The following is a 23700-nucleotide window of genomic DNA, read 5'->3' on the forward strand; positions in this document are numbered from 1 at the left end:
TTTTATTTATTTAGTACATACTGCAGGCCGTGAGGCCCAAGCAGGAGTGGATTACAAACAAGTTATTACGAGTGAGCAGTAATACCAAGATGCGAACAAAACAAAGCACAAACAGCGGTAAATGAAAAAGATAATGGCACAGCACAACCAAAGCTAAACATGGTCATAAATCAGGTCAAGAGACTGTAGGCAGGTAGCTCTAAATTTTTTAATTAGCATCATTTTGACCCCTTCAACACTCCTTTTTCAATTTTCTATGTTATCCAATTATTTGTTTACCATTTACACTACAAATTTCCTTAATCAGCACCATCAAGCATTGAATTTTCATTTTGAGCATTTTGACACCTTTGAATTCCTTTTTTTTTTTCTTTAATTCATCAATTACAATGATTTCCTTACCTCCTCATCGTCTTTCGAACACCAGTCATCAGTAACTAGAACCACAATAATGCGATTTTCTTTAGGCAACCTCCGATTATTTCTGACACACGGTGCCGGCTACTACTACTATTATGATGCCGGCTGCTCTTCATCTGAACGAGCTGCGTGCTCTATCAATTAAAAAGTGCAGCAAACCAAAAAGAAATGCGGTGGAGCTGACCAGCTAGCCACACCATCGCAGAGGCTGTAATTGCAGAGCAGGGAAGCCGAATTTGAGGCTTCGAAAAGGGTCCCCGTGCCCCTCTTACCAAAAGAACCCAAGCGATCGTCCTTTTACTCCTAGAGTTCTCTAGAAGTAAAAGGAACTTCAAACTTCAAAGAATGTGCCAGGGAGCTAATCTGCTCTGCTGCTCCGGAGTACCCACCAAACATGCACAGCCAAGGGAAGCGTTCCGATATGTATGCAAAGCAACAAAGCATGCTATAGCAAACTTATTGCTTTGCAGAAGAGCACTATAATAGAGTACCGGTTCGGCAGTCAATATAACAAACAGTTTATTGGTGTGATCGTCAAAATTGTATGCCATTTATATTAACCGATCAGCAATCATTTTTCATTCAACAGCATCCACCATGTGCAAAGCAACATTGCGATTTTAGCTTGCACGCAACATAAAGATATGAATTTTGAAGATGTCATGGAGAGACAAAATGGCAAGAGAAAATTTAATTATTTGGAGGTGTGGGTCGCTGAACGCTGGGGCAGATTGAGGCTGCCTACCTCAATAAAAATGACTGGTTTAGCAACGAAACTTCGTGTACTACACTGAAAATACTCTATACGAACCAGACTGCCATATTACACTAGTGCACTGGGTGCACTCAAACAGTATAGTCGATTACAAGCACAGAAATGTACATACATTAATGCTAGCATGCATGACCAGGATATGCAACTGGTGTTCGCAATAATTACGAGGGACTTTAGCGACTAAAGTAGTGAAAGGCAAAAGCCTGAGTGCCGCATTCTGCTATGCAACTGACACTAATAAGTAATTAATTAGTTAATGCATTGCTTAATTAGTAATTGATTGGTAATTAATGCATTAATTAGTGATTGATCATTGACATATGACCATATAAGGCACACATTCGCGCATACTGTGGTGGTGCTCTGTGATTGGTCGAGACCTCTGACGTCATCCTGCCTCAACCAATCAAAACGCCACAAAAGCGGGACACATTTTGTCCACAACAGCATGAGCCTTTAAAGGCTTTTGCCTTAATGAGGGTATTTTATTTATATATATATGTATACACACAGCACCAAACGTGTACACACGCAGCACCTAGTGCAATTTTCTTTAACAGAAAAATTAAGTGGTTTTATACCTTTTGTCTACAACTACTTAGTGAAAGTCCACTACAGCAGGAAACACTAGCCATACTGTACAATATGTCACTTACTGGCTCCATAAACATGAGAATACCTCAAGATAGTGACTGGTCACTTCATCAATCACAGAGGTCACAGCTGCAATGTTAGGCATGTATTCAATCCATTTAAAATTAAGTTACAGCTCCCTTCCCCCAATTCCCCCCCCCCCCCCCTTCCCCAATACACCTAGTATAAGAAATTGCTTTGGGTCCATCCCAAAAAACATTCCTGGGTATGTGCCTGGACAGCTAGGGGCAAAAGCCAGACTTCATAAGGGAGAGTTTGTAGAAGCCTTTATTACAGCCATCTGTAGATTATTACAGCCATGGTAAAAGAAACAGTTCTAAACTGAATGCATACTGCCTTCAATCATTTTGGTGGTTTCCCAGCCCTTGCTTTGTTTGCAAAACACATCAACAGGGCTGTACACTGCACTATTATGCAAGGATAATATAGTGGAATATGACAAGTGTATAAAGCAACTACAGAGTTTGTCACACAAATGTACAGTATGGTCCACTGTTAAAGGGAACGCATGATCGCATGTCCTATACACTTCACAAAGAGCTGCCACTGACAACTGGCGAGAATGGGTGATGTATGCTGAGGAAGAGCAACCAGTGGTGGTTACTGCGCATGAACTTTATGCCACTGTTTATCGCCGGCTTTCATGGGAGAGCATTGCAATGCACGAAAGCCACACAGTTTCATGTTCCCTTTAACAGTAGACCGTACTGTGTATAAATTTTAGCCTTGTGGCAACTCATTACATAATGTATTTTGTACCATAGATTTGAGCAGCACTGTACAAGTTCATTCTATTGTGGAAAGACGTCTCTTGCAGTTCTTTCATATTTATTCAGTTTCATGCGCTAAGTCCTGCTCAAATATCTTTTCACACATGGTGGCACAACCTGAGTTTTTTTGTAGTCTACTATATACCCATATACCAAAACTTGCACAACTCTGATCCACGCACAAATGCGGCTTTTATAAACAACTCTTTATTCATGTTTGTATAACAACACCACAGTACACAAATCCCAAACGGGAAAATTAAAACGCTACTACTCGCACCGACTCCTTTCCACGCTTTTTGTAGAGTCTCTCGACACGTCATTTATTTACTTATTTCCATACTTAAGGTGCCCACAAAATAATGCACCCGTGAAAAAAAATTTTTTCAATATGAGGCACAGTATAGAACACACTCTTCTTCCTCGAAGCTTGTCACTAAATCACCCACTGCTTGTTCCCTGGCCTGGCAATAAAAAAAAGAAAGGAGTCGCTTGGCATATACACAAATTAATACAGTGCCGAGATGCGGCCGGCTTTGAGAGGCACTGAGTAGCCGGCCACCTAGGCGTAGTAGCTGGGAGACACCAACAGGTCTGTGATGACTGCCAGCTGGTCATCAGTGAACTTGACCTTGTGGTCGCGCCAGTTGTCATGATGAGTTCGCCGAAAGTTCGACAGTGTCTTTTTGATGGTGGCCTTTTGCAGGGGAGAAGAAAGGCGGCAATGACATGTAAGTGCACATCCCTTGCCTTTTCAGCACTGTATCTCAGATTCCAAAGTTTTCATTCCACTGTAGCTCAAGGCTATCACTACTGAGCTTCATATCAAATTCATAGCTAACAGTGTTGGTATATCATTAATTGAATACCTTTAATATAATGGCACTCATATCCAGGATTGCCTGCATATTTATTGCCTTCAATTTGAAGCAGTGATAATAAAAGGTAGCCATTGAGGCAGATGGAGCAAATCATGGCAAAGACAATGCCGAGAATTTTGTGTTCCCTAAACAAAGCAGATTCTTGCCCACAATCACACAAAATATTTGCCGACGTGAGTGTACACAGACCCCCCACATTAACTCTTAAATAACCATTTCAACATGTGCATTTCCATTCAGAGAAGCAAAGCACGACTCATTTACTTCAGTCTACAGGTGCATTTTTCATGTTACTAAAAATAAAAAGCAGAAGAAAGAGAGAGAGTTACCGGGATCGGCTGTGGCTCATTCAGGTGGTCTCCAAGGAGCACAAGGACTTCGGGCATGAAGGGCGGCACGTCGTAGGGGTACGCGTTGATGCATGCGCAGAGGCCCAGGACGCCCGCGTGCCGTACGATGATGTCACAGGGCTCCAGCGGTGTCCGGGCGCCACCCCCGGCGCGCTTCTTCCGCTTCTTGTGCATGCACTGGGCCTTGAACACCGCCTGCACGCACACACGAGACACCATGCTACTTGTGCAAGCTGCAACTTCATTTCATACAATGTTTAAGCTGCAGACCACGCTGTACAAAACAGCAGGTTGCACCTAAACTTTCATGATGGTGCTTTCGTACAAGACGCCTGCCTTCGTGGGAACTGCGTGACATAAAGAAGAGCTTCCCGCACCAGCAAAGTCAAAGAAAGCAAAAAGGTGAAGAGAATAATATCTGCCATGCATGTGAAATGTGAAAATCATCAGTTGACTTAGTTAAAGTTAGTTGTAAAAGAAACCAACCTCGGTGAAACCTCCATCAAGTTTACAGCTCTGCTAGGTTAGGCCTAGCCTTCATATGCAGAAAAAAGAAAGTGTGTCCTGCACATTTCTCCATGCACCTTGTACTTACTGCAGTCCACCAAGTGCGTTTTAGAAATGTAGTTCAGGGTTTTCCTCTGCTGAAAGGCTGTGAAAGCCTGTGACTTATGTCTGTTCCTCTGACCTTGAAAGAAATAAAAACCTTTGAGAGTGCTGCGAAACCCGCACTGAAGAAATGTGAAAGCCTGAGCACTGCTGCTGTAGTTGCAACACTAAATGTGCCGGTGCTCGCAAACCTTGCCAACACTTGCTCAGATGGCATATGTGTACGGTGTATTTACCTAGGTTAAGAAATGGCAAGTGTCCTTTTGTCTGCCGCACCATGCTAGCATTATCTATGACGTCATGATAACCGGTCGATGACATTGGATGCATGGTTTCCTCTGACTGGCAAGGGTCGCCTTTTAAGGTGAAAGCCTTTAATGCGTCATCGTCGACAGAAGGTTGTCAGCAGAGGTGTCACGCTTTCGAGAGCGAGAGATAAACCTTGTCTCCACCGGGAATCAAACGTCCATCCCTTGAATCCCCAGCCCAGCACTTTACCAACTTTGCCACGCCCCGGATCGTGAAATGCTCTTCATAACTCCCCTTGCCTACTGTGAGGATGACAGCGGGATTACGCGAGTGACAGATACTGTGCTTTTCCTGTAAACGAATTATAGATTGCCACTGAACTTTGATGCGTTCAGTGAAATGCTGGTTGTGCTCGACAAGGGGCGCGCGATGTACCGTCACGACAGGTCATGACGTCACCAGGCGATTCATGCATATATGAAGCTGACCCCGAATGGCGTCCCATCCAGGCGTCCGTGCGGTGCCTTTCATTTGGCGCTTCCTCGAACGCCGCACCACACAGCAAGCAAAAGCAAACCCAGATGTCAAGGAGGTGTCAGTATAGCAGGCATCAGCGGCATTTGAAATTGATTCACAGGATAGAAATGATACAGTATCTGTCAATTTTTTCTTCAAGGACACACGCACCATGCTATAAAGGAATGGAGCAGGGTAGGAGTGAAAGAAGAGAGGGAGAGGTGCCGTAGTGGAGGGCTACGATCCACCGCGCTATAATGGCTTTCGCCTCATCGCACTTTAGTGGTCCAAAGTGCCCTCTAGAATTTTTTATTGCATTGAATCTTACCATAGCTGTAATTTTAGCAAAACGGCATGGCAAGCAGCTAAAATGGTGATTGGAAGCCAGACAATGGAACTTGTCGCAGTAACTAACCAGAAGCTCCTCTGTGACCTTGAGGAACTCGCAGTGGAGCAGGCCACCGAGGGTCTCCCCTGCTGTTTCACGAACCTGGAAAAACAATCATTCCACAGTCCAACCTCACATTTACTGACCTGCCTAGTACAACAGCTACGCATGATACAACCATACAAACATGTTAGCCATATTTTAAAAACAGCATGCATTAGGATAAAAAAAAAAAACGGCATAGAAAACAGGCAGGATTTGAGCATTCAGTCCCCTCTAACAGTGCTCTTCTACCGCCCTGTTCACGCTGCACCACTGCAGCAAGGCAAGACAAGGCTATCGCAATTTTTGCACTATTGCATGCTATGCATTGTTTGCTAACCAATAACTGCCCAAATTTCATAATTTCATTTCAAGTATAATAATAATCTAAAAATAACGCTCATTTTCATTGAGCTTCAGTTGTTTTTCTGAGTTGTTTCACTGAGCTCCTTAACAAACCACCGTCGTAAACAAGCTTCTCCTTGACTCATCGGTAAAAACATCTTAACAAAAAATGGCCTTTACAAGTTTATTTCATTCAAAGTGCATTCAGCACTGATATTTGTCCTTCAGAAAGGAAAACTAACTGCTTTTTACCAGGAGGTGTATCTGCCCAGCTAGACCACAATGGTAACATAGAGACTAGTTAGTTCTAAGCACCGTACACGTTTGCCGACTAGACTAGTGTCACCATCTGCTAGAAGATGGCAGCATTAGATTGGTAAACGTATTAGGTACAATCTGCCTGTTGCGCGAGGATGGTGTGGCGGCACACAGGAGCAGCTTGGAAACAAGCTGGACGGAGGTCTCGCAGACGACACTCAGAGGACATTGCACTAAAGAATGCTAAGGGCTTCACTACTGGTGCAAAGAAAAATTACAGTGGAATACAAATGCAGGCCAACTGGCTTACGAATGCATGTTTTCTGCAAGTACTATGTGATAAGAAACATAACTAAAAAGAAAGAGTAGAACTGGAGCAAGTAGCGCAGTCTGCTACACTGATGCCATTGCTTACTTGACACTGCTTTGCCGAGCAGCAGGCATGTTTGAGAGCGTTTCCTGTTACAAGTATTCAATGACATCCACGTGTTAGTCCCTGTTAAGATGCAGCAATGACGACACCATCTTTTCACTTTCCATATGTTTTCTATGGAAGCAGCATGAAGCAGTACTGCACAGATTGGTTCCGTCACGTGCCGCAAGAGTATATTTTGCGCATGTGCAGACAACTAACGCAAAAGGTGAATTTTACCAGTAAAGCGATTTCAAACCGTGAAATAAATGAGCCTTTATGTAGAGCAGGTGGCAAAGACAGACCCCAAGTGCCCCCCACCCCATTTCTGTTTTCTCGCCATTCTCCGAAGGGAAATGCTGTAAGCGAAGGAACAACCAGGCGGCGATTATTTCCTTAATAAATTTTACAACAAGGAACGTTTGTAGAGGAAGTGTTTAAAACACTGTTCAGGTCCCCACACCGCTGCCCCTGGACCCGCTCCAGATCAGATATGCATATCCACTGTATGCACCTCAAGGCGCTCGTCTTTGAGCAGGGCCAGCGTGTGGCCCACAACGGTGTCTCGCCACTCCTGGCAGCTCTGCATGGTGAACAGGTTGGTGAACACCAGGAACTGCAGCAGGTTGCAGCTGGCTGCCCGCGAGTGCCAATGTGGACTCTGCACCACCTGCAGTCAAAAAACAAAACAAAAAGACAGTGGCAGTGCTGCCTTACAGTAAGGTAATGAAACAAAAGCTCAACTTCTGATGAACTAGTAGTAACAGCGGCAACATGGTGCAGCTACACCACAGAATAAACCAGGGTGCATATTCCGAGTTTGCGTTATCAAAAGTGTCACCATCTCCTCGACCTCGAGTCATCTGATTAGTGGAAACACCAAAAGCGGACATCTAGCGGACATTCAGTTCCGACATTTCCACCAATCAAATGACTCAAGATCGGGGATACTGCGACAGTTTCGACAACAATACAAACTCGGAATACGGACTCTGGTTCAGCTACGAGTCAGTGAAACTGCCGTCGTACCTCGCCTACGGTAGCCAGAGCTGCCCGGATGCTCTCCGGAGGTAGCAGTGCATTGCCTAACAAGGCGAGGGCCACTGCACAGTCCTTCTGGAGCTCCTCGTCGGTCTGGTCGCTCTGCATCTGGCATAGCTGAAAAGGTTGACACAAACACGCTGTACGCCCTGTCTTGATTTTCTGGTGCTCAGCGCACAGCTATCATTGGCTTGTAAGCATATATGCCAAAAAACTAAACTAGGAGATGACTTCAGTGAAAAACATCAACTTCGAGAAATTTACGCAATGGCTTGAAAGCGAAACCCTGACAATACAGAAGCTGAGGCAGTGATGCTTAGCCAGCTTACTGTCCAAGTTCCAACTCAAAGAAGACGAAGAAACATAAGAGTTCGATGCAAATCTTTGTTCTTGTGATTACTAACTGGGCTTAGCTGACTGCATGAGTAGCCATGTGATTTACCACCTCTCACTTGATCCCACTGTACAAATCCTTCTCACTGTACCTTCTTGAACAATTGGCAATGAGCTTTGCTGAAGCTTTCAATGAGTATCATGGCTAACAACATCACTAACCGTAATGTCATGAGCGAAGAAGTAGAAGCACGCACTACTGTGCCTTAGTTGCGAAGCCAAAAGGAACGCTAAAATTAGAGTAAAGCATATCCCAGTGAAGTATTATGCTAGCTGGTGGAAAAAAACTACAAGGGTTCAACGCTGCTGAACCAAATATTAAGCGAGAGCATTAGCCGCGGGTGACCGAGCGTTCTTCTCTTTTTCTTCTTCCTCAGTCTACATATAAAGCCCCGCTCTAACCAACCCGTATGAATGTGCCTTAGTGGCTTATAAGGGCAACGTGAATGCCAGGGTCCTAGCAGGTTGATTTTGACATAACCGTCCCATGTTAAACGAGAGACCCAAGTTGGCAGCTCCTGCCAGCCCACACCCGCAGCGGCAGCTCCGACCACCTGCGCCTCTCCTGTCACGTCACGTGGTTTGCGTATGCGCAGCTGTGGCTTTTTCTAACGACGCAGCACACGCGAGACTCGGAGTTGACTAGCCTAGTGAAGCTTGTCACTTCAAAACAGAGCGAAAGATACACAACACGAGAGGACAACGTGACAAGAAAAATGCGCGGGGGGACACTGGATCTGCCCATCCCTTTTAACTTGTGCCACCATTGATGTATGCCCTTTTACGTTCAGAAGTTCAGACAAGTGTTTTAATTAGGAGACACAAGAACAGGTATGCAGCAACGAAACCACAGCAGCAAAAAAAGGCACAATGCCAGTGGTGCTCACCACGGGGACCACCCTGAAGATTTCCGGGGGCGCTGCACTCGGGGACTGGGACACACTGGCCAGGATCCACTTGCACACTGCCACGAGATAAGACAAATATTTATTTCCACTGGACACGGTGGAGACGAGAGAAAAAGTCGCTTTTTGCAGCCTGACTGAACCTCATCCCCTACAAACACCCTGGGTGCGTAAAAAAAAACCGAGCCTTCAATTATCATGGCCACAGAAGACTGCCCCCTCCAATCTTACAATCCTCCAAAGCTGGTGGTGAGCAGCGGAAGTGGGCAAGTCAACGCTAGTGCAACACGTCCCCGTAATATCAGCCAAAACCTCAAAAGCAAGAGACATATGAAGGCTTTACTTGCGGTTGCAAGCTATTTGTGCAGAAAATGCAAATACAAGTTCTGCATACTGTATGAGAACAGGAACCCTATACGTTCCTATCTTGGACCCTACACGTTGTTGTGGAGTAAGTAGGCTTATTACAGATCACTCGTGGTATCTCGTTTGCACAGCGTTCTGCCCAATGCAACATAAAAGAAAGTAGGAACTGCTGAAATTATACAAATACACTAGCATTAGAATTATTATGGACCCTCTGGTAATCTACCCTCCCTGAAACAAAGAGTGCTAGTTTTCTATCAGTGGTTACTGCACCACAAATACAGCCTCACAACACGCTCTAAGTTCGTGACAGGAAAAAAAAAATTTAAAACAAGACTAGAAGCTGGCAGAAGCAGTTGTCCACCCAGAAGAGTCAAGTCAATCCAAACATCCCTGCCCATAGATATGAGAATGGATAAATGAATACGCAATGTGTGGTCACAAAAGATGCAATCAGTTTTTTTCGAGCGGTACTATAATTAAAGTTGAAGCAATTTATATTTCTTCTTCCTTCTTAGTTACTGGTGATGGCACCCGTAGATATGAAATCAGGCACAAGCTCTTTAAAACAAAATGTTAGCACAACACTGATGGACCATGTTGATGCATGTGGCACTATCTCACAGCAGCTACAAGAATATTGGTAATGGCCCACATGAGAACGTCCACTTCTGAACATGTGCTGGCGTGCACCACCAGGCCTTGCCCTCATCATGCACAAAATGATGACCAGCACTTTTAGTCCCGCAATTACTGCCAACTGCATGCAGCATTTTGTGCGTGAAAGCTTAATCTAAAAACAATTTCATGAAGAGTGATGACAAAGAGCAAAAACCTGGTCAATGAATTCCCCTCTATCAATGTCTGACTTATGTAAGTTGCAGATATAATTCATATAACGCAAGCAAACCATGTGATGCTCCAATAGTTAAGTGCAACTTTTTAGCTGTTCCTGACAACAAAAATCCCTGATCCACCCTCCTGGTGGCGTGCACGATTTGATGCACTCCATGAAGTTCGATCAGCAAAATATAAGGGTGTGTGAATACTGAAATTTTCCAATAAGAATATGGCAGAAAAATTCCTTTGAATATCGGATCAAATATCGAATACCTGATCAGTGAAAAAAAAAAGAGCAAGCAAATAAAAATGGCAAACATTGTATGTTTCATTTATTTCAGAATTCATATAGTATTTGCAAATTATACTTAAATAAAACTGTAAAGAAGTGTATATCGTACTGAAAAATCCAGTATAAGTTTATACAGCATTCTGTATACCAGCTTTTTGTACGGGAAGTGCCTGCATGAAATGGGATGGAACTGCCATATCGCTGCTGAATAGAATTCTCTTCACTTCAGCCTTCAAGGGATGAGGAGAAGTCAGAATTAGCCAAAACCACGGATTATGGAACGGGTCTGAAATAAACTGCTGAAAACGGTCTGCACAGCATAGTTTTATCTGAAGAATGACTGCATAATGGTTGCCTGCATCTGAGGTGAACTCAAAGTGAAAACAACGTTTTTTTTGTTGGTTTTTTTTTCCAGTTTTGTCAAGTTCTTTGCTTTGCACTTTGTCAGCGAGGCCCCATTCACAAAACGGCCCTGAGGATGCTTCACTGTGCATTCTATGTGGCCCAGCATTGCAGTGAAGCGCGCAGTGTGGGGAAGCTGTGGTGAATTCGAAAATTTTCGGTGTATTCGTTAATATCCTAACGTAAAAGAAAATTCCTTCCATTGATTTTTTTTTTTTTTTAATATGAACATGAGCTGAATAACAAACACACTCGATTCTTATTTGAAATTTCAAATTTTCGCACACCTCTAGTAAAATGATAAGCCAATGGTACCTCAGAGGCCAGCCTAGTCTGTAAAGCCTAATACTAAAGGCTTATATCATCGAACTCAACGCGAATAACCTCCTATCAACAATTTTCGTACTGAGAAAAATAAAACCGGAGGAGAATCTCCTCAGTCACACCATGGCTCCCATGCATTTCGCACACCTGTCTGCAGAAGCCGAGAGGCTGCCTTGCGTTCGGGGGTGACCGAGCCATTCTGCAGAGCCTTGTTGTCATTCTTGTGGTTGTTGGTCGCATTGGCCGGCGATGCATTGGCCGGAGACGCATCAGACTGTTGGTCACTGGCCGCTTCGAGAAGGGGGGTCAGGTGTGACATGACAAAGTCGATGAAGCGAGGCCTACGGGGCACCAAGGTGAGCGAATCTTGAAACATTGGCAGTTGTACGTCGTACAGGAAGATGTTGCACAGCAGCCTGCAATGAGTGAAGCGAATGATGAATCCCAGCCTCACGTAAAGCGTGGTGACAACCGGACAGGCAAGACGGCATTCCCACTAAAAGCAATTTTACTTGCAATCAAGGACACAATATTGAATATTCATGCTAGTCTCTATTGCATATTCAACTTATATAGAATGTTAAAAATTAAGAGGGACAGTCCTGTCAGGAGCATAAGGGTAATTCAAACAAAGCGAAAATAAAAGGTGGTCGCTTTGAACAAATGACAAATTTCGTTGCTGTTACGTTTGATTTCGCCATCTCTTTAAAATTGGAACTAATAAACTTTTACTACGTGAATCTGTTCTGAAACAGCATTTCAGTTTCCTTTTCTGGTTTTGCATTTGTTTCCATCAAGTGTTTTCAGGAAATACATCAACAGCACGCAGGCAGTAAGCGGAACTTTTCACCACTGTTACTATAAGTTTCTTGTAACTTCACTAGCGGTTACTTAGCCTCTGTGACATGTACTTATATTTCAAGGAGCCTTGAAAATGTCAGCTACTCAGAGCGAACTGTTCACATTAAGGCCTGCCCCAATTCGAATCTCATAATCTGCAGCTATTCTACCCACATTAAAATGAACCAGCTAAACACTGCAAATCTTTTCATTTACATTTTCTCACTCTTCACCTCGAATGGTTATGAATGTTGAGCTGCTCCTTAAACCCTTCTATAAAACAAAGCTAGACTGCTGGAACAGGTCTCAAATGAAACTTATTTTCATCACTGAGACAGTTCAACTACCTAGATATTGTTTCTAATTAGGATATGTTCTCGCTACGATGAGCCCAGCCTAAACTGTTTTAACCATATTTTAGCGATGGTCTGGTGGCAAAAAATCTGCCTCGCATTTCAGGAGTGCTGGGTTTAAATCCTATCGTGTGGTGGAAAAATAAAACAAAAAACGAAACTGAGAGATTAGTTCCTCTGCTATCCACTCAATGGTTCTAGTTATCCAGGAGTGCTTTGAAAGTGGGAAAATTCGAATTTTTTGTACAGTCGTCGGTGGACTTTCGATGGGAATAAACGTGGGCAGAAAAAAGTGTTGAGCCATACACGTCGCTAAGCAGAGAGAACACTACTGGACTGCATGGCAAATGGCGCATTCACCACAAGAGCCAGTTGTCACGCAATGTACCAATGTACATGCATGCTAAATGTCACCGAGTGTTTTGTTGTTTTTTCCAACTACAACATTAAGTGCCGTGAGTGCGGCCAAAGTGGGCCTCACCCGCCAATCTTGTCGCGCACATTCTGGTAGCTGTGGGGGAGACGCGGCTTGAGGCCTTCGAGCAACTCCTCCAGCAGTTCACAGACTCGCCACTCCTGCTGTGCAAGGCCTCCCAGCTGTACATAGAGGCGGCTCGACTGCAGGAACGAGCCCTCTTCGATCTTTGCAGGTTCAGCGAGCAGCTCAAAAAACCAGTGGTACTTGTTGGGGTCCCGGCTCTCCTGCGGTGTTCAGAGAGGAGATGGTGAGCGCACCCCCATGTCTGAAGTCATAACTACGCACCTGAACCTCGTTCTCTCTGGCTCTCCATTTCAGTGTGCGTTTTTGTGGGAGCCTTTTATTAGCTTCTTTTTTAATTGCAACACAAAATACATACTTAAACAAGGCAATGAGAATGCAAAAAAGAATATATATATATATATTTTAAGAAGAACAGTGTAGATATATTTCACAAGCAATCAACAAAAACAATCTCTTTGACAGTTTGTGGGTCTGCTGATTACAGACGTACGATTTCGCCATGGGCCAACCTGACAGACCAACTGCAAAATCATCATAACGTCTTTTTCGTTACTTTGAAAGCTCCGACGTGCTCAAATACAAGAAAGGCCTTCGGTAAAACCTGAGAAAGAGATGACATTTACTCATGAAATAAAATGATTTTAAACTGTCGCTATAACTCTGTGCATCTATGTTCTTATGACAGGTTACAAGGTGTTGAAAAAATATACAAGTTTCATAAAAGTTTTTACAACTGCTGTCAGGTTTCAACACAAAACCAGTTCTCCAACAAAAACATATTTGCCGATGCGTCTGCACTTACCGAGATGGTGGCCATGCAGGTTCCCCAGTCAGGCAGTGTCTCCGGCATGATGGCGGTCATGCCCTGTCGTATTGCAGGCTCGGCAACGGCCCGCAGTGCCTGCATCTGGAGAACCCCGCAAGAGCTGCCGTCACTCCACACCACGGAACAGAGCAATGGAAGTGTGTAGTCCCTGTCCACCACAGCTGCCTGCTTAATACCTAGCATTTTAAATTCAAAAGTCCTTTCATTCTATTTTTGTCTACATAAAAATTACCCCTTAATTACACAACATCACCAGATAAGTTACTAAAACAAGAAGATAATACATACATAAACATTTCCGGTTTTGGAACAGCCTGGCCAATAGACGGCATAGAAAGGAAGCATGTTAAGGAGTCTACTGCTGATGTGACTAACAACGTTTCACTTTGCACAACTAGTAAAATTCCTCTCCCTTTATTTCATCCTTCCCCTTCATTCATCATTATTATGTCAAATTTTTGCACACATTTGGCAACTCACCAAGCTGTCTGAAGAACCAACAAGCATTCCTATGTTTAGGTTGAACAGAAAATTAAACTTCCATAGAAAGAACAGATGAACAAATTTTGATTTGGTCTGATTTGATTTGAATTGATCTGGTTTATGTTCACTAGAGGACCAATGCCACCAGTCAGGGATCTACTCATTCCACTCCACCTAGATACTAACCCACTCTCAGAAATTCAGTGTCTGATATGTGCCCACGGGGTCCAACGAGTGCACGCTTACCTTGTCGAAGACCCAGTGTTTGCTGCCCCGCATTATGCCGGCGAGTACTTCCAGAGCACAGCGTTGGTTGCTCTCCTGATTGCTGGAGATCTTGGACAGGAAGAGCTTCTCGAAGAGAGGCAGAAAGGCAGTGCCATAGTTGCGGAACAAGCCCTGCAAATGCGAGAAGCCATAGCTTATCACTGCAGCGCTGCCAAGCAAGTTGCCTGAAGCAAAGCAATATACCTGAATGCAGTATGTCAAAATTATTAAACATAGATCACTTCTATATTGCACTCCCTTAGGATATACCATACCAACATTATTGCACATTTGCTACACTGAAATCAAGGTTTCTTTTTTTTTTTTTTTTTTTGAGACATTAAAGGTGTTACATAAAATTTTGAGGATGTCTATGAATGTACTTATCTCAGTCATCTCGTATGGATGCCCCCAAGTGTAAATACAAATGAAGACAAGAGTTGCACAGACACAAAAGTCGTATTTTCAAGTAGCATAGTGGCCAAATAGAGAAGATGCCACACAGCAGGCATGAAAGTCACACATGAGGGACCTCAGTGTCAGCCTCTGTCACATTTTCTTACATTTTCTCGGTCACATTTTCTCACGCTATGGTGAAGGTCTTTAAAAATGAGACAGGCCAACAAACCTTGAACATGTAGAATCTCTTGGCATCAAAGCGGTCGTGACCTTTGCGTTCTTCCAGTGAAAGGTACTTTGCAAGCTGCTCCACAAACGTCTCTGAGCTGAAGGCCTCGTAGATAGCTGCTTCAGACTGAAAGACAATCAGCGAAGAGAGTTGCAAACATCGTTATTGTGTAGGCTGACCACAGGCTCAGCTCACTTAAAACAATACCATGACAATTCCTCAATGGCAAATAAACCACTGTGCCCTCCCTGACAAGAGAAGACAATTTATTTGGTTGACGGGGGTTAAGTTTCCAAAGCACCTCAAGCTAACAAACGAAAAAATAAGAGTAGGTACTGATTCGTTCTTTCAGAATTTAAAAACTATGGGCCATAACAAAAATGGACATTCATGCTAGGGTACATATCTCAACACACAAGTCTATGCAAGTTGGTTCACTTAAAACCGAAGGAATTAAGCAGAGGAATGGTCGGTTGAGAACGAACAAACAAGAGGGTTTAAAATTGAGCTCGACAAGCTAGAGCCATTTGTGATATTCAAAAAAGTTCATTACACAGTATACACTGTAATATAGGTTTGTGGGGTTTAACGTCCCAAAGCGACTCAAGCTATGAGAAACGCCGTAGTGGAGGGCTCCGGGAATTCTGACCAACTGGGGTTCTTTAACGTGCACTGACATCACACAGCACACGGGCGCCTTGCGTTTCGCCTTCAGCGAAAAGCGGCCTCCGAGGCCAGGATTCGATCCCGCATCCTTGGAAACAGTAGTCGAGCACCGTAACCACTGCGCCACCCCAGCGGAGTTATACACTGTAATATAGCTGTTGCAGTTATGACAGATGCAAAATGCAAGACTGGATGCCACATGCATAATGAAAGGTGCCTGGAATTACCCCGAAAACTAAACAAATTGCTGTCCTAAACAAGCAGTAGTTTTTAAGGTACCAGGAGACCTCGAAAGTGCTTTTTTTTTTTTCTCTACAAAGCAAATGCCATATTTGCCCCAATGTAGAATGACCACGTCTGCAGTAAAAGAAGTGTTTTTGTTTGCTCAGTTATTCAATACTAATACCATTTCACTTGCAACGTGAAATCTATAACGTTTCAATGCTATCATCAGACAAAAAAAAGGCAACATTGCATTCAACTAAATATGGTACTTGCACAATGGATGCACTCACATAAATGCCCCTTTTGTGCAAAAATGTTATTCCTATGCATGCATATTACCTTGCATAATAGATGTGCTGCTTGAATTTTCATAAATTTGGGGGGTAATCAGAATTCATCATGAGCGTAAGTACAGTACGGCAATAGACACACCAAATCTTTCACAGTAAAGATTTTGATTTAGAATAATGCGCAAGGCATTAGCAAAAATGATCAGCAAGAGAAATCAACCTGAATTCGGAAATTAACATACAAAAGAGCTTTTTACTCCTCTGTAGTTTCAGCTCAGACAGCTGAATGGCGACTGTCACATCAAATGTGCAGGGTCGACCACACTAGTCTACAGTGCTTGAGTGGTGCTGTGTGGAGGAAGTGAAATAGCGAGGCAGGTACAGCCATTTTCAATATTGCTGCTCTCTATTGCAGCTTCAAGGTCAAGCCAACCATACAGTCCCGATAGCACTCTCTACAACAAAGCACAGGTGCTATGATATGACTTAATTTGCTCAGCACTACACCGCTCAAGAGCCGTAGACAAGCGTGATCATCAATGTAAGTAAGAGGTCACATCAGGCATACCAAAACTGCAATACAATTACTCATCTACTGTTTATATGCTGCCAGCCTAGCTTCTGCAACAAGCTAACGTAAAAATTGCAGCAAAATAAGATGGACAAAGCAGTGATTAAATTGCAGGTTTTGTATGCCTCGCGTGACTTAACACCAGTTTATGATTTTGACCACTGTTTAGCTGCCGAAAATGGAACTGAAACTGCCTGGGAGAACAAATTACAATTTCAGCTATAAACTGCACATACCTACAATTTTTATACATTGCAAATTATTTACTGGGTGTTAGGCAATTTCCCCTGGTGGTCTGTTTACTAACACCTTGCGCATAACTCCAAACCAGGTAAAGAGAAGTTCAGAATTTCTACTACCTTAAGAAAAAACTTCTAGGGTGCACTTTATAGCGCAGTGGTGTGCAGCCCTCCACCACAACTCTTTCTTCTCTCACTACCACTTTCCTTCCTTTCCTTACAGCCCAGTTCAGGTGTCCACAGAGAAGTGCGACAGATATAGCGCCTTTCCTTTCCTGTAAACCAATTTGAAACGCCACTGATTCCTGCTTTACTGCATTTGCTTCTGCATGCTGTGTGGTGTGGGATTCGAGGAATCGCTAAATGAAAGGCGCTGCACGGATGCCTGCATCGGACGCTCGGCGGGGTCAGGTTCATATATGTGTGAATCACGTGATAAGTCATCTGTCAAGACCGGATGCGACGTCATGACGTCAGTTTCGGTTATTAGACATGACCGGATGTGACATCATAACGATGTCAGTTCCAGTTGTTACACATGATCGGATGTGACATCATGATGACATCACATACAGTCATGATGTCAAGTGGGGTCGTAACCAATGATGTCATCAGTCATCATCACTAACTGTCACTATCACTATCATTATCAGCCACTGTATACCACTAACTAGAGTTCTTCATTGACAGCTTTAAAGGTAAACAAAACTCTGCGGAATCTCGTGGAGAAGTGTGACACTTCTCGCGGACGCACACATGCACGAACATACACTCATGAGCCCATAAAAGCTTTCACCTTCAAAACAAAGGGGATTGCAGGTGGAGGGATTCTGCATGTGTCCCAATGGCAGGCATGCCAGCAGAGGCAAAATAACCACACTTACTGGGGACATCTCCTCAACAGTGCGGTCAAGTGAGGGTTGCTGTTCGTCGGGGGCGTAGATCATGAATGGCTTTGGCAGACGGTAGAAGCCGATGTGAGTCTTGTGCACAAAATGCTGCTTCTGCCACTGCTCCCTAGTGTCAGGACGCCGTGCACTGTTGTACTGGAGCCAGACGTTGGCCGGACGCTTTCCCCCAGCCCGCTTGACCAGGGAGGCCAGTGTAGGGCTCAGCTCGAGGGACTCCTGGTCGATCTCGGCCAACTCTTGTTTGATATGCTCCCGCTTCAGCTGCTTCAACACAGTGCCCACTCCCAGAATGGCCACCTGCCGGTTAAGGTGGGCCCAAGGTCAAAGCAAATACATTTCTCCTTCTCTCTCTCTACACACACACACACACACACAAACACATACACAAACACACATATTATATATATAAATATATAAATACATACACACATATACAGGGCATTTCGCATTTATCTGTCCAGGTAGTGAAAAATTCTCCTGTGGAAACCACTGGACTATTAGGCTCCAAATGCCAACAAAAGGGTCGCTTGCAGTGGTCTAAGGTTATTGAACATCAGAACTTGCCTGAATTTTCCGAAAGTGATAAAAAATTGCAGTCTCCTGCGACAGAACTCTTCGTCAAAACAAGCAAAGCCGTCGAATTGACGGGCTGCAGCATTTGGAGAAACTATGCGGCCCACCCCCGCTCTGTGGTTACCTCGTAGTTCACCAGATGGCGCAGCCTGTCAAGTTGAATGTTTGCTTGTTTAAATGAAGCGTTCTGTCGCTGTGGTTTTTCGTCAATTTCGGAAAATTCTGGCAAGTTCTTAAATTACTTAAAAGAAACACAGACCATAAAAATATACCTTGTGGTCGCCTTCGGGCCCAAGTAGTCCTGTAGTTTGAGCACAAAAATTTTTTTACAACCTGGGCAAATAAATATGGAACACCCTGTATATTATATATATATATATATATATATATATATATATATATATATATATAGTAGCAGCTGGAAGAGTACATGTAGCAAATAAGCAGGCAAACAACAGCACAGGTGGTGTTCTAGTATCTTTTTTGCAGTAATGTGCTCTTTAACAAGCATCTAACATTTTGAAGACTGTAGCAAGACATGGCAAAAAAATTACTGCCACTTACCCTCGTGCTAGATCAGTGCTAGCTGGTTCATCAAAGTTAGTCATATGGTTAATAGAGCGGCAGTGTCCCACATGACTTCCACTGAACTGCCAAGGAACAAACACAAAGAGCTGCAGTAGCCTGAGAATTACAGAGAGAATTCGTGGTCGAGGAAAAGTGCATGCTTTGCACCAAGACCCGAGTTGCAGCCTCTGGTTCAAATCTCGTTGGCCCAGCTGGCTTTCACCGGACGGGAACAACCAGGTAGGGAGGACCCATCCTTGAAACGGCAGCTTTGTACACACGCTCGTACACAGGTACACCGTTTCAACACGAACAGCTGTCAATCTTTTCTTTGCAGTGGATGACAATACACAAGCAGGGGAACCGGGATAGTGCTAACGATGTGAAGTCCGGTATGGTCCCTGGCATCATAACCTGACATTCTGTAACCATAAGCTGCACTGGCATCCAAAGTGAGCAGCATGATATCGTCAGTTTTATTCTGAAGCAGCAGCAAAGCTCTTTCACTGCCCCTGTCAACAAGAATAACGCTCCCATTTCATGTTCTGATCTCCCCACTAACAGCCTCATTAGTATTGAAAAAAAGTTGAGCGTTTTTCTCTCTTAGTTTGTATAGTTAGTTGACGTATGCCTAACTTACATCAGTTCAGTGGAACTGAAGCACAGCGCTAAAGCAGACAGCTCTCAGAATACACATATCAGAATACACATATCAGCAGACACATATCAGAATACGATGCAGCACCAACTAGCCCCTCAAGCCGTTATTTTCAGACAGCTCTGTTAAAGGGCCACTGTCCACCCTCCGGTCGAAAACATTTTCTTCCCCGGTCACTGTGAGGCTTCGATCCCAGAATGAGAGGCCAAAAAAATGTTTTTGAAAAGAGTAATTAATAACGCAGTTACAGCCACCAAAATTACCCGATTCTGTTGTGTTTCTCTCCTCCCATTCCCTCGCAAAGGTTTTTCACTCTCCTGCCCGGTCGTCTAGACTTCGCAAGCCAAATTCCCCTTCCTCCACGTTTGGCGTTTGGCGTGGCACTCTGCATGCGCGAAAACGAAACGGGAGAGGGTGCGCACACTGCTGCATTCATTGCATTCAGTCCAGCCGTGGCGAGGGAAGAGCACGCAGCGAGCGGCGCACATAATTAGTAATGTACCTCCATTCTTCATCCGTCAGTCAGCGAGACGGACCAATGGATGTTGTTGCCTTCTGACGTCAGCCTAGCAGCCTGACGGGCCAGCGTAGAGAACGGGGAAGCTGGTCTCCCGGAGGAGAGGATGACCTTTGATTTGTATTTTTTGCTGCTTTGTGGCGCATGTATGGTTGTAGCATTTTCCACAGACTATCTCGGGTACCTGATCGAAGCATTGGGCTACCGTGCTTAAAAGTCATACCCTGGACAGTGGCCCTTTAATGAGTCACAGGGCAGATCTGGCACATTACCAGGTTAATTGGAGGAATATGGGAGAGGCCTTCGCCTTGCAGTGGGTATAGTCTGGCTGATGATGATGATAATGATGATGACACATTTTAGCAGCCACATTCAAGCACAGCTTGTGTCTTCAGTATAGCTCCGCCCATGTTCACGGCTGCCAAACACGGCTCCCTTGCAAGAGGAAAACAGTACACTGTCAAAGCATTTTTTGTTGCCAAGGCAAAAAGCCAATTCCAGGATCGAACTGGAAGCACAAATATGTTTATTTTGTTTATGGCCATGATTGGTTGATGGTGTCAGAATCATCCTGCAAGCCATTGGCTGTTACTGCCAACTCCTATTTTTTTTACGTTTCTAATGCACTGTTCTACAGTAACGAACTGCAATGTGAGGTGCGGATCTCTCCAGCACAGTGCATACACCGTACACACCGCACTCAACGAGAGCACGCAAAACGGGGCCGATAAGAGCAACTGGTGCCCACCTTGCGCACGTTGAGTGTGTCGTGCACCAGATGGTGGACCAGCATGTGCACCGCAGGGGTGGGCAGGGGCACATCGGTCCGGATGAGCAGCTTCACCATCACCAGAGCCATGTGGTAGTGGCGCCAATGGCTGCACAAACGTCCGCACACGCGTCACCACTCCTGTTCTGCTTCTCGCTGAGCAAGATGATGCCGTCCCCTCCAATCGGCAACCGAATTTTGCGTCGCACAGTAACAAACCACCGTTCTTTCCACTGGGAGAAATGGCAATGAGCTCAGGCAGCTTCACATCAACATGAGAAAGATCCCTAACAAAGAACTTTATCTTCAGAATGGCCCCGTTTACTATACTGAGCATTCATAGCTAGATGAGTAAGCAGCATTAAATAACTAAGTTTCAGGTTGTCGAAAAGACTGTCGATAAGAAGGTTTTCATCTCCAACATGTGCCGACTGTTTGAGGTTTATTCAGGATTCCCATATGAAGTAAGTTGAGTCAGCCAATATTTTACGTATATCGTTGTTCCGGCAATCCACGTCAAGCATGCAGCAAAGTCAACGTGTCAAGGTTCATGCAGCAACAAAATAAAAACGTACTGGTGATACGTCAATATGAAAATGCTACTCAGATACCCAATTTTTCAGAAAGAAAAAAAAAAAAAAAATGCCCACACCAGCCTCTGTGGCTTGTTACTTACGTACCAACTATGAAAGAAGGAGAAAAAAGCACAAATTAACATCACTGACTAAGTAAGGACAAATGATGCACGCACACACACGCACGTACACACACACACTTCTAAACACTATAACAGCAGCTTTACAGTTATGTAAGCGAATCCTAACACAAGCAGTACTTTGTTTTGCAAGCCTTGTGCTTGCAACGACTGATTGATGAGCTAATGGTTAATGCTCCGTACCACATACAGCAGACTCCAAGTGAAGATGAACAATGCAAGACCACTTGGTTGGTTCTTCCCATATGCAAAGTGCAACACTTGAGCGACTTTGCTTGCAACAAAGCTCTATTTGCAATTATCCTCTCTCTGGAAAGCTGTTTTATATTCAATATTTATTTAACATGTGTGTTATATAAAATGAAAATCAAATATAAAATGTGAACACATCAAAGGCACTTACATAGGTTTCTACTAATTCCTTTTAAGTGGAGTGAGGCTTTAGAAGTAGTAACTGTAGCAATTTAATAAAACTAGAAAGAAAATATGAGCAGAAGCTTTAGTTATTTATTTTCGTAAGAACTTTTATAATTACACATTAGTACTACCTTTCCTCAGAAATAGCCTTAAGAGCACAACGCTGACATTTTTAAGGATGAAAAGGTATATATATGTTAAAAGCTAGATTTTCAAGGATTTCTCTTCTTTTTGTAAAGCGAATTCTCTCTGTGAAAACAAAAAAAAAAAAATCCTAGAAAATGTTGCTCCTATCTAAGTTTATATGTCAGGTACCACTTCGGTAACACTTATGGGCCTTCTTGCACTACTAATAATAATAATTGGTTCACAGGAAGGGAAAGGCACAGTATCTGTCACACTTGTTTTGTGGACACCTGAATCACACCATAAGGGAAGGGAGGAAGGTGGGAGTGAAAGTGGAAAGAGAGAAAGAGGAGTAATTTCGACCACCTGGGGATCTTTAACGTGCACTGACATCCACAGCACATGGACGCCTCTTCGCTTCGCCTCCATCGAAACGCAGCCGCTAATTTCATAGCTGTGTGTGAGGCGATTTCATAAAAATAAAGGCACACATGTGTAAAAACACAAAATTAAAAATAATAAAAACTATTGCATCAAATTTTAACCTCTCTTGCAACTGAAGCTCCTGTACATCCTTCATGCCCAGTTTCTCTAGCGTAGATTTCATTACATCAGTGCTACAGAATATTTTGATCACTAGTTCTAAAGTCACACGCCAACTTACAACAAACCTCAGGCAGGAAATAATTTCCTGGTCTTTTCAGGTTCGCCTTAAAGTCTGTAGTAAACATGTGTCAATGCCGTCACCGTAATTCCGCATGTATTAAAAATACAATAGTAATTTTCTTAAAACCTCCAGTCACTATGTACAGCAGCAACAGCAAAATCTGAACTGAAACATTTGTTGCTCAATAAGCCATGCCACCTGAAACTAATATGAAGTCCAGTTTTATCTATTAAGACTATAATGCCAATATTGAAATTAATCACAGAAGGGCAAGTTCCTGTCTAGCGCCCTTAGCCATGAGAATCAGATTTTTATCCATATTCCAAGGGCCATATACACAGACACTTAGAAACTGAGATTTTTAACTGAAGTTTTTACTAATTGCAAAGTGCCCAACAAAAAAGTTTTTTTTTCTGCCTTAAACATCGAAGCACAAATTGCAACATGGAAGGCATGACAATTGCCTACGCGTGGGTAGGTTACTCACAGGCTGCCACTTTCCACCTGAGTCACCAGCTTGCACACAAGGCGTTCATACTCCCTGCAAAAAAAAAAAAAAAAAAAAAACAATAGTGGTCAATAATTATTGCACTCTCTTCACTGTCTGGGCATGCCATTTAGAATTCCCCCACATCAGCTGAGCAGTTCTGGCCTGTTA

General features: G+C 43.6%; 1 protein-coding gene across 1 annotated transcript in view; it reads right to left on the reverse strand.

Moving 5' to 3' along the window:
- Positions 1 to 2078: 2078 nt before the first annotated feature.
- Positions 2079 to 23700, reverse strand: part of LOC146176307 (proteasome activator complex subunit 4A-like) — a 49455-nt gene continuing 27833 nt past the window's right edge. Inside the window, exons 27-40 of the mRNA XM_084582646.1 lie at positions 23530 to 23583; positions 21097 to 21226; positions 18007 to 18330; positions 15132 to 15257; positions 14483 to 14635; positions 13730 to 13834; positions 12907 to 13127; positions 11380 to 11648; positions 8991 to 9067; positions 7699 to 7827; positions 7184 to 7339; positions 5640 to 5714; positions 3830 to 4045; positions 2079 to 3316 (exon numbers count right to left, since the gene is read on the reverse strand). Coding sequence (XP_084438772.1) covers positions 3182 to 3316; positions 3830 to 4045; positions 5640 to 5714; positions 7184 to 7339; positions 7699 to 7827; positions 8991 to 9067; positions 11380 to 11648; positions 12907 to 13127; positions 13730 to 13834; positions 14483 to 14635; positions 15132 to 15257; positions 18007 to 18330; positions 21097 to 21226; positions 23530 to 23583 — 2170 coding nt within the window. The 3' untranslated portion in view covers positions 2079 to 3181. The remainder of the gene's footprint in view (positions 3317 to 3829; positions 4046 to 5639; positions 5715 to 7183; positions 7340 to 7698; positions 7828 to 8990; positions 9068 to 11379; positions 11649 to 12906; positions 13128 to 13729; positions 13835 to 14482; positions 14636 to 15131; positions 15258 to 18006; positions 18331 to 21096; positions 21227 to 23529; positions 23584 to 23700) is intronic.

This window comes from Amblyomma maculatum, chromosome 10 (assembly GCF_055883805.1).
Source record: "Amblyomma maculatum isolate TAMU_Amacu chromosome 10, ASM5588380v1, whole genome shotgun sequence".
NCBI lineage: Eukaryota > Metazoa > Arthropoda > Arachnida > Ixodida > Ixodidae > Amblyomma > Amblyomma maculatum.